Source organism: Musa acuminata, chromosome BXJ1-8 (genome assembly GCF_036884655.1).
Source record: "Musa acuminata AAA Group cultivar baxijiao chromosome BXJ1-8, Cavendish_Baxijiao_AAA, whole genome shotgun sequence".
Lineage (NCBI taxonomy): Eukaryota > Viridiplantae > Streptophyta > Magnoliopsida > Zingiberales > Musaceae > Musa > Musa acuminata.
In genome coordinates this window covers 47,799,218-47,810,032 of record NC_088334.1, presented here as the reverse complement: position 1 = coordinate 47,810,032, position 10,815 = coordinate 47,799,218, and the positions used below count along the sequence as shown (strand labels likewise).

Here is a 10,815-nt window from a genome sequence, read left to right as displayed (position 1 = left end):
TAGTATCTATATTAACTCTAAGTGTGTCTTTATTTAGTGTTGCCTTGGGTCATTCCCCTATTTGATCTCGTAATGCGTCCATCAATGTATTATCTCGTACGAGATTATGTGACGAGTTCTCATCACTCACTCAATTCAGCATGTTGTGAATCAAGGATTTTTTTTTTCTTCACGTCATTCATTTTAGAAGTTTTAGAGATCACCATCCCCTTGGACTACTCCACCTTACTGAATAAACTATACACTGTTCTACCCCTTTGAACACACTTACTATATTGCAACTCTTAACCAATATAACCCTTGTTATGCCCCTCAAAGCTTCGCAACATGCTGAACTTGCTACACACTTCATATCTTTCTCATACCAAAGAGAAAGTTTTAATGTTTTAAGGCTCTGAGTTTCGATCACCTTAAGATGACCATGGATAGTTTATTATTCATATACAAGCCCTTGCATGAATACCAAATTCTTCAAGTTAGCAATTTCCCTCACTTCTATGAGATTTGCACAACTATTTTGGTCGCCAATCAATCCATCCCTCCTTACATGGTCTCATCCTTTTTCAAATACCTTGCTTTCTCTTATGGTGCCTCTCGTGCTAAGGGTTGATCATTTGTTTGAATATTAATTTCGGATACCCACTCTACTAAGCGACTCCTTTCCCTATATTTCAACACTTATTTTCCTTAAATGGTCACGCATACTGGCTGCCTTCAATGCAGTCCTGCTAAATCTCTCACATTTGTATGCCAAGTGTTTCTAAGTATGCTTGTCCCGCTCTTATACCATCTATCACGGACTTAGCTAGTTTTACTTAAGTCATGTGATACCCTTGCGTTTCGTCCATGAAAGGTCAACCTCCCCGAAACCTCTTATGGTCCCTTAAGAGCCTGTAAAAAATAAGACAAGCTAGAAGAAATGTTTAACTTAGAGATCTCATAGCAGTCATTTCAACAAACACTTAATAGATAATATAAATTATAAATGTAGACTTTGCAAGCTCTAAAAAATCACATAACAAAGGGTTTAAGGTGATCTGTCACGATAAAAAATGGTTTAAGGTGATCTGTCACAGTAAAAAGTCCTCCGAGTAATTCTTGGGTGATGTGTTGGCTGACACTTTGCACGTAGAGCTAAAGAACCACTAAAATGATTACTTGCATGATATGTTTCGAAATAATTTTACCTATACGTAAACATATTGTAAGCTCTCTATATGTTATGTAAAATAAAAAAGATATGAATATTTACAAATATTACATCCAATATCTTATTTGCAGTTTTGTTTGTAAAACATAAGCAACCAGGGGTTAAGGACACTATCAGAAAAACGAAAACCTTTCCTTTCAATATATATATATATATATATATATATATATATATATATATATATATATATATATTAAAGGAAAAAAAGGTAAGAGAAAACATACATTATTCATATGTCAATTTAGTACTATCCAGCCCCTATCGTTAGTATAGATAGAAGTATAGATGTCAAATGATTTCACCAGTACGGAATAAATAAATAAAAAACAAGCGAGAGTTGGTAAATTTATACAAAAATTAGGTGAGATGGAGATGTAGTTTACCATAAACAGCAAATTTTCACTTATAATAATATTGAAAACAGCGCATGTTCTGTGAAATTACAAAGCATTGTAGGCTACATTTGTATCTAATTCACAAACTACTACAAACTCCAGTTGGATGAGTGCAGGCTGCAACTAACGTCGCAGAACCTCTCACATATCAAATAGGAAAGCTCCCTCAGTACTAAACCGTGAAAACTAGACATCCCTCATAGACGAGAACATAAACTACTAAGCCAGGATATCTTTAGCAAGCACCATCAAATGCACTGATCGTTGTTGCTGTTATCATCACTCATATCCTCAGAAGCAGCGTTGCCCCCATCTACAGCTTCAAAGGAGATGAGGTTACATGAGAAGAAGGAAGACGCTACAACAAATGCAAACAATCAGGTAATACCTTCATTTTCAGTAGATGCATACACTGAGCGGCGAGAACGTGCTTGCTGCTGTGTGGGCTGACAAAAATGGGAATGTGCAGTCAATTAAAAACCTCTGTAATATGATCATTTTTTGTTTCGACACACATGTTTGATGTAAATGCATCAAAAAGTTGACTTAAAAATATGTTGCAGATATCGGATTGGACTTTGATGAGCAGATGACTGCTGACAGAACAGTGAACTGTATCATAGCATGGTAGATACTCTGCAACATCGATGGATACCTGCAACTTTGGACGGAGTGCCTCAAGGGGACCTTTGGGCTTGTGAGCATGTCCTCCCTGCTGTAATTATAGAACCAAATCCAATCAGAGAAAAAGGTTGTGTCAAGTCTTAAACTTGTAATAACGATGCATATAAGAGCCGATCAAAATACCTTTCCTAAAGCCCAATCGGCTGAATCAAAGTAAGCACGTTCATGATCCTGCATAAGAATTTCTCTAAACGTTAGTTGTCCAAGAATGCTATAACTATTCATATGGGATATGCAACTGCAGCATAAATGGTACCCATTACAGACACCGGAGCACTTGCCTTGGATATGAGGGGTGGCTTTTTGGGTACAATTCCTCCGTACTTTTTCTTGATTGCTTCCTCCTGCAAAAGTTATCATAACAACATAAATTGATACATCCTCATTGATATATTCTCAGAAATTCATGCATGCACGTCTCAAATACCAATTGCAATCATCTGCAGATCAACAGAAAGGAGGTTATAGTATCACCTCTTGTTGAGAAGACGGCATGGCAGTCTCCTCACTTTGGTTCAAATGTTCTTTGGCATCCATTTCTGACATGATGAGCTGTAATGAAGCTTAAGAAACTGCAGTTGAAATGATAGTTATAATAAATTAACTAAAAGCATAAAAAAGGATCTTGCAAGTTATTATAAAATAACTAAAAACATGAAAAAAAAGAATCTTTGGTGAGACTAGCCCGAAACAAAGGCTCGAATAACTGCGGTTGATCTGTAGAATGAAAACAAAATAGGAAGACGACAACAAGATGAGCTCAGACAATTACAAACCATACACCAAAGGCAAAAAAAACTGAAACAAGAAATAATCTGTTGACAAACTAATGACAAGCAGATGCATGGTATAATTTACATAGATTGATCAAAACAACTTGCAAAAAACGTAAACACACAAAAAAAGCAGTACTAATTAGGCTAGAATATTTTCTAGAATCGTTGGCAACTTCTCTAAATTTTCATCTAACAAATGGTATATCAAAACTTTTGCTCCAACACCCATTTGGTGAAAGAGCAGCAAACAAAAAGCTTTTTACATATAATCACTTATTTGACTATGATAGGCAGCAGAAAAATGTTTCTAGTCTGCAACATGATATTAAAACTTTCTGACATCAAGCATTGATCCTAGTACAGTCTAAAGCTTAATCAGCTCCTATGCAGATAGAGGTATCTAGAAGCCGAAGGGCATAGGCAGAACCAAGAAAATGTGAAAATCCCTGATAACAAATTAAGAGAATTTAGGATAGATTTTGATTACATTAGAATGGTGTATGGATCTGATTCAGCATAATCTTTCATCCTTCAATTTTGGCAGCCCACTTGAGGAACTCATCTATCTGAATCATTAATGGATAACCATATGTCTTAAGAATCTTAAAGATGAATAGATTCCTTCACCAAGAAGACACACATGGGCAATCAAAATGCTGAGACTCATTTTTAGACATTCATGAAAAGTCAACGTGATCTAGGAACAAAAATTTTAGAGAAACAAAAATGGAATGACAGGCTGAGAAATGATGATGAATGTCACAATAATGGATCATCATTTGTACAATGAAACAATAGGTTTATAATTCACAGAACACATTTACCAAAACATTATGGGTTCCGGGTCAGATGAAAAAGGAAAATGAAAAAGAGGCAACCTACATTTTCCTTAATTCCCCTTCCACATAGCACTATGAGTGTTTCATTATTAAATTAATGCACCTCACAAGGTCACATACAGTATAAATTGGCTTAAAGGTATCCCTATGAATAATGCACATAGATCCATCTCCAAGACATGTCTAGATAACAAGGATGTTCACTAAATTTGTGGATACGAAGAAAATATCACCATAATAAATCGGATTTATAAGGATCATGTGTAAATTGGTTCAGGAGAAAAAGTCCATCCATATTCCGATTAATCATCATCATGACCATACAAAGAATACTGACAAACCCAACTTATACGGCCAAGTTCCAAGACAATATACACCATCGAGAAGTCAAATGGCTCTATTCTCGTAATCCATCTAAAAAACCGTAACATGCATTTGATGACCCAATCCCCAAATCCAAATCCATTTTAAGTTCTTTCAGTCCGTATCTAAAAGAAACACCTTTGCGTGGATCATGCTAATGTAAATCCAAATCGATCTAAAGAAGCCTTTTTGCTTGGTCTTGGACAAATAAACCATCCAATAACGGGTTGTGATCGAATGAGGCGAACAAGGATCCCGGATTCGCATGACCATAGGAAGAGGGATTCGCGATTCCTCTATCTTCGCGCGACAAAAAAAGGCGAAAGCGAGTTCCTACGTATTCTGATGGCCGGATCACAAAAAGAAGAAACGAGAAATGGGTGAAATAACATGGTCTTCGTACCTTCTTGAGCGATATGAGGATCGCGACCGAGAACCCCTGCGTTCGTCTTCTCGCTCCCCCCAATTCCACCGTATAATCAAGATCGGATGAGAAGGAGAGGAGGGGGGGTGGAAGAAGTAGCAGGAGATGAATCAACTACGGACGACGCGTGTCCGCGTTCGCGGACGGGTGGTCGAAGCGGGCCGACATCGCCTATCTCGCCCAGATGAGGGAACAGCGATTGGTCGATCTTGGGACCGTGGGACCCACGCGGTAACACCGTCGTTCACGGAACATATGACGTGAGCTTCTCCGTGTGGCGTTGTGAGGGCTCCAAGTTCCCGGTCCCTGTTCGATGCACCACAGTGACCGCCCTCATTTATCTCCGTCCAGAATTGGCAAGCGTGTCTTCATCGGTGCAGTTTTTACGCGTCAATCTCGACTCGATTGGTTTCATCCGAGTCGGATTAGATTGAGTTCTAAATAGGACCCAAATGTGTTGGGACCTAAAGAAAAGCAATTCGAGGAGCTAAATAGGACCCAAATGTGAATTTAATTAAGCATTCAGCTTACAAATTGGCCCCTGATTTGAAGAACCGATGGATACCAAATTGGTTGCCCAGAGTTTATAATGGGAAGGAGAATGTGGTGAGGAGAGTTGGACTCAAATAGATTTGGGGTTGTTGTTGGGCTTTTAGATTTTTTTTTTCTTTTTCTTTTGACTCGACTTGCTCTAATTAGTTAGATCAATCATATATAGCTAGAGGTGTTAATTATACTCATGGGTGCAAGTATTCACAAGGATTTACCTCTGATAGGGTAAAAATAAAGATATTTTATATTATTCACATGGATATCAAGCGAGGATAGATAGAATACTCCCCAACCTCTCTTTGTATCCATCCCTTATTAATATATGAGCCTAGAGGTCGACTCCAACTACTTAGTTCACTTGATATAAATCTGATTAGGTTGAGTCTTGATTGAATCGATTACAAGTCTATTATAAACTTTTAGTTTGATTGAATCAAATAAAATAATATCAATATTCAATAATAACACTTCCATTTGCACGTCCAATCGATTCAATATTCCTCTATCACATGATATATATATATATATATATCTCTCTCTCTCTCTCTCTCTCTCTCTCTCTCTCTATATATATATATATATATATATATATATATATATATATATATATATATATATATATATATATATATATATATATATATATATATATGGTAGGATTTTCTTAAGGTATAGCTGTCATAAAAACAACATTTATCTACAAAAATAATGATGGAAAACCATACTTGGCTGGACCTATGCATAAATAAATGCCACCGCAGTATCACTCAACTCTCACATTTATCATCGTGATTGGCATAGCTTCTCACTCATCTCCCAACCAAACGATTCAAATTTGTTCTTGAATCGTCAGATTCTAACACACATATACGCACGCAATCGAAGAAGAAAAAGAAGGAAGCATCGTGACTCGATTGTATGGTAGGAAGTGCATTAACACGAGGTGATGGGTGATACCACCACAAATCCACGTAAGATTCTTTGTCATTTAACACCCAATATTAATGTGGGATCAATTTGGATACTCAAATTTCGCTTTCATGAATGCGAGTTATGATGCTCCTTTTTTGTGCCTTTAATTGCTCCACGTGTGTTATGAATACCTGTAACATATGTATGGAGGCAAATGTGAGAATTATATTGGATGATGATGCTATATTTATACATTACGAAATGCATGGTTTATGTGAGCTAAACTTCATCTATCAATCTATATTTGTGATGCAAGTTTTTGAAGCTATCATAACCATACGCAAACACACACTATCCTCCTCTCTATAAATTTCATGTGGTTTACATGGATTAAATTAAATGGATCATATGTCCTCATACGATCTGACAAAGACTTCCTACCGGAGCTTATGCTTCCGTTCCTAGGGTTTGTGTCATGGGACTAGAAACCTACTACTCTTTTGCTCCCTAAGGAGCCATGCATTAATGGTAGGATTTCTCAACCCCCACGTTTCATGATCAGACATATATCTTCCCACTATTCTCTCAACCGCATGCTTTAATGCAGATCAAATCAGGCTTCCATCGAAAAGAGATTAGGTGGCGTCTCCGAGCATATAGAATTGTTAGATTGGAAAGCACACTCGACATTAGTCCTACCTACTGATTAAATGTATACGACAGCTATGATAAGACTGTTTACTTATTGAGTGAATCTATGCACGGATACGATGAGAATGTTAGTCTATAGTTACTCGAATACTGATATCATATATTATCTATACATGATGAACGAAGGACAACAATGTTTCAGATACTTCAAGGTAAAAAAAAGTGATGTTTCGAGTTTATATCCTTTTCGCTCTTCTGTTCATTAACTACATACTCTAAGCAAGATTACATGAGTTCGAGCACTCGGTTCTTATCATGGTTTGACTAACCTAAACACAGAAATGATACTTCGATATCAACCGAGAAGAAGAAGACTGCTCAATGTATTTACTTGGTCCATTAAATTCTTCATCCAACAACCACATGAAATGTCTATTCTTTCACAGTGGCTCCATCACTAGCTCATGTCATTTTTCTTTTGTTCTCGCCACATGAACTGACCCAAATTTATTTATACTTAATGCTTTTGGATTGAAAGAGAGGAATTACCATCAGCTTCATGGGCTATCAGATGCGCAATGAACCTCGATAACTTTGATGTAGAATATATTATCTTACACATGTGGCATCTTCTACGGCTAAACAAATTAGGAAGCATGCAAGCGACTGAATGAGAGTTGGTGGACATAGAAGATCTTGATATTGGCGAAGAACAAGAATATTCACCCCATGCAACGTTACGCGAATTATAAGCCTCAACTCCATGTAGAATATTTAGGGTGGAGAAGTATTACGATGACTAGTTTGGAGTATAGAACGATAGTAATCACCTCAACGAGCAGATTACAAGGAATGTAGAACGTCAGTGGCTGAGAATGGCTGTCTTCCGACATGCCAATATCAAGATACGGTGGGTAAAAGTTACCGTAGCTATAATTGAATGTAGGTGACACGACAGAGGATCTCTTCCCTAGGCCTGGAGGAACCCGGAGATGACTCGGTACCTTCGTCTTCCCCATGGCCATGGAACCGGCAGTTGTTTTGGGTCACTGGAGCTCACACCTAACGTTAATTTCTGCAGCAGAAGACTATGAGGTTTGGTTGTGCCATTAATGCTACCGGTGAGCAAAACCAGATGCTTTCCCCTTGGTCAACCCAACCCACATCGTCACGTCTCTCTCTCTCTGATAAGTGCTATCCACCACCGCCACCCTCCCGTTGCATTTAGTGTTATATATACTCATGATCTGCTCCTCCACCCATTGCCCTGCATCAACATTCCTCACTTTTGGCACGTAGCTAGCGACAGCTTCGGCCATGGCCAGTAGTTTCAGGAGCCATTAGTGGCAGCCAGTGGGAGATCGAGGAAGCCGAGGGAAAAAGAGTCATAGAGAGATTAGAGAAGAGGGAGGAGAAGACTGTAGGTGTCCCCATGGTGCTGTTAAAGATAGCTGCACACTGGGAGTTCGCCTGCTGCAAGGTCGCTAAGAAGCTCAGGAGCCATGGCTTTCTCCTTAGGAACTCAGCCAGATTGCACCAGGTCCATTCCTTGCACTCTAGTGTGACCAAGTGCTCCTTAGAGGGAAGAGAGGGCCAAACCCTGGTGTGTGACTTCCATGACACCCTCCTTGGGACACCATCTTTGTTTCCTTACTTCATGCTGGTGGCCTTTGAAGGTGGCAGCCTCTTGAGAGCTTTCCTTTTGCTTCTCCTCTCGCCCTTGCTCTGGGTTCTGGGTAACCATAGGGAGATCACCATGAGGATCCTAGTCTTCGTCACCTTCTGTGGGCTCAGGACCAAACACTTGGAGCTTGTGAGTAGGGCAGTGCTCCCAAAGTTCTATCTGGAGAACCTTCATCTCCAAGCCTGTGAGCTGCTGGCCGCCACCGGGATGAGGGTGGTCCTCACCAGCATGCCAAGGGTGATGGTAGAAGGCTTCCTGAAGGAGTACCTCGGTGTGAGTGAGGTGGTGGGAGCTGAATTGCAGGTGGTCAGAGGCTGCTACTTCACTGGGCTCATCTCTGGATCAACCCTGGCCGCAAAGCAGAAAGCTCTCAAATATATCTTTGGGGAGGCCAAGGCTGATGTAGCCCTCGTGAGCTCCTCCAACCTGCATGATCATCTGTTCATCACCTACTGCAAGGTCTGCCACTGTACATTTCAAACTCTCCAAGCATCCAACTAGCTTTCTTGCATGATACAACAGCAACAACAACCACCATAACAAGATGGATGTGAGAAATATCCCATCTCTGGCATATACTATACATCTCTATTTTCCTTTCAGTACAACACATTCCACAAAGATTAGAACATGCATGAACATAAGAAAGCATGAAGACCTATATATATATGCGTTCATTCTTAATGAGGTAGATAGTCCAAACAGTGGATCCTTATGCTTCTCTTTCTATAGCATGCTGAACTTGTTACTTGGCCAGGAAACGTTTGTTGTGAACAAGGAAGAGGATACCAGCGGCATCAGCACAGAGATGCCGAGAACCAAGTACCCAAAGCCTCTCGTCTTCCACGATGGAAGGCTAGCTTTGCTTCCCACCCCCTCGGCCACCCTTGCTGTTTTCATGTGGCTACCGATTGCCATACCTCTGGCCATCTTCAGAATCGCCATGGGGATCATCTTCCCCTACAGGGTTACCGTCTTCATCGGAGCACTCATCGGCATACGGTTCGCCGTTGGGAGACCGCACACGTCCACTTCCGACGCCAGCACAGGCTCTTGCAGGAAGGGAGAGTTGTACGTGTGCACGCACAGGACGCTGTTGGACCCCGTCATTCTTTGCATAGCGCTGCAGCGGCCGGTGCCGGCGGTGACGTACAGCCTAAGCCGGATGTCCGAGATCCTGGCGCCCATGAAGACGGTACGTTTGACGAGGGATCGCAAGCGTGACGCGGCCACCATCCGGCGCCTTCTGTGCGACGGCGACCTCGCGGTGTGCCCCGAGGGGACGACGTGCCGGGAGCCGTACCTGCTGCGGTTCAGCTCGCTGTTCGCGGAGCTGGCGGAGAACATCGTCCCGGTGGCGATGGACGCCCGGGTGGGGATGTTCTACGGCACGACAGCGAGCGGGCGGAAGTGGCTCGACCCGGTCGTGTTCATGCTAAACCCGCTGCCGGTGTACACGGTGGACATCCTGGAGCGAGTGCCGCCAGAGATGACCTGCGCCGGCGGGTTGACGGCTACGGAGGTGGCCAACAGGATCCAGAAGCAGCTGGCCGACGCGCTCGGCTTCGAGTGCACTGCCTTCACCCGGCGAGACAAGTACATGATTTTGGCCGGCAACGAAGGTGTGGTGAGCAACCAGTGCGAAGGGCGTGTGGTGAGTAATCAATGCGAAGGGCAAGAGAAGAAGCCGCCCAAGTAAAGTTAGTTGCTGACCGTGACCGGTACTGGTGTAGTACTGCGACTACTTTCTACATGGCATAAATTTCACCATGTCAACAGGATCATGTGACTCATATCACATAAGTCCCTTTCGTATAGAACTGTTCTGCTGCTACTGTAAGTACGGTTTCCATTCAATGATGGGCCAGTAAAGGAAGAAGAAGCGTAAAGAAGTGCTGCATGCTTCACTCAGTCTTTTTCTTTTTAACCATATTTATTACAACTGATTATGTAGCACAATTATATATATATATATATATATATATATATATATATATATATATATATAATATGTTAGTATTTTTTAGTTACCCATTAGTTGAAATTTTAGTTTACATTAATAACCTTCAAATTTAAATTATGATACTGAAGATATTAAGGATAGTTTAGGTTTTTTCGATTGCAGCTATATTAAGGAACGTTATCAATATCAAGAATTTTGGATGAAACAATTATATATATATATATATATATATATATATATATATATATATATATATATATATATATTTAAGTCAGTTCTTGCATTAGTGTTATATTTAATTTTTCTTCCAATTCTTTATGTTCTTTCCATATGCCCTGAAGTTTCCTGTCAAATCATGTATA

General features: G+C 40.4%; 2 protein-coding genes across 2 annotated transcripts; one reads left to right on the top strand and one right to left on the bottom strand.

The window, feature by feature from the left end:
* Positions 1-1,588: 1,588 nt before the first annotated feature.
* LOC135588369 (uncharacterized) lies at positions 1,589-4,801 on the bottom strand. The gene is made up of 7 exons (XM_065080459.1): positions 4,671-4,801; positions 2,764-2,841; positions 2,571-2,633; positions 2,413-2,460; positions 2,261-2,320; positions 1,994-2,051; positions 1,589-1,924 (listed from the first exon to the last, which is right to left on the bottom strand). Exons 2-7 carry the CDS (start codon positions 2,833-2,835, stop codon positions 1,854-1,856), a joined length of 372 nt encoding a protein of 123 aa, XP_064936531.1. The 5' UTR covers positions 2,836-2,841; positions 4,671-4,801; the 3' UTR covers positions 1,589-1,853.
* Positions 4,802-8,062: 3,261 nt separating this feature from the next.
* On the top strand, positions 8,063-10,401 carry LOC135588368 (glycerol-3-phosphate acyltransferase 1-like). Its single transcript, XM_065080458.1, has 2 exons — positions 8,063-8,949; positions 9,248-10,401. Exons 1-2 carry the CDS (start codon positions 8,239-8,241, stop codon positions 10,187-10,189), a joined length of 1,653 nt encoding a protein of 550 aa, XP_064936530.1. The 5' UTR covers positions 8,063-8,238; the 3' UTR covers positions 10,190-10,401.
* The last annotated feature ends 414 nt before the right edge of the window (positions 10,402-10,815 follow it).

Bases quoted from the DNA above. Each gene is read 5' to 3' on its own strand.
- LOC135588369 (XM_065080459.1), bottom strand. From the start codon at position 2,835: ATGTCAGAAATGGATGCCAAAGAACATTTGAACCAAAGTGAGGAGACT. The intron at 2,321-2,412 runs GTATTTTGATCG...CTATAATTACAG, and splicing joins CCGATTGGGCTTTAGGAAAG to CAGGGAGGACATGCTCACAA. The intron at 1,925-1,993 runs GTATTACCTGAT...TCTCCTTTGAAG, and splicing joins TGCATCTACTGAAAATGAAG to CTGTAGATGGGGGCAACGCT.
- LOC135588368 (XM_065080458.1), top strand. From the start codon at position 8,239: ATGGTGCTGTTAAAGATAGCTGCACACTGGGAGTTCGCCTGCTGCAAG. The intron at 8,950-9,247 runs GTCTGCCACTGT...TTACTTGGCCAG, and splicing joins TGTTCATCACCTACTGCAAG to GAAACGTTTGTTGTGAACAA.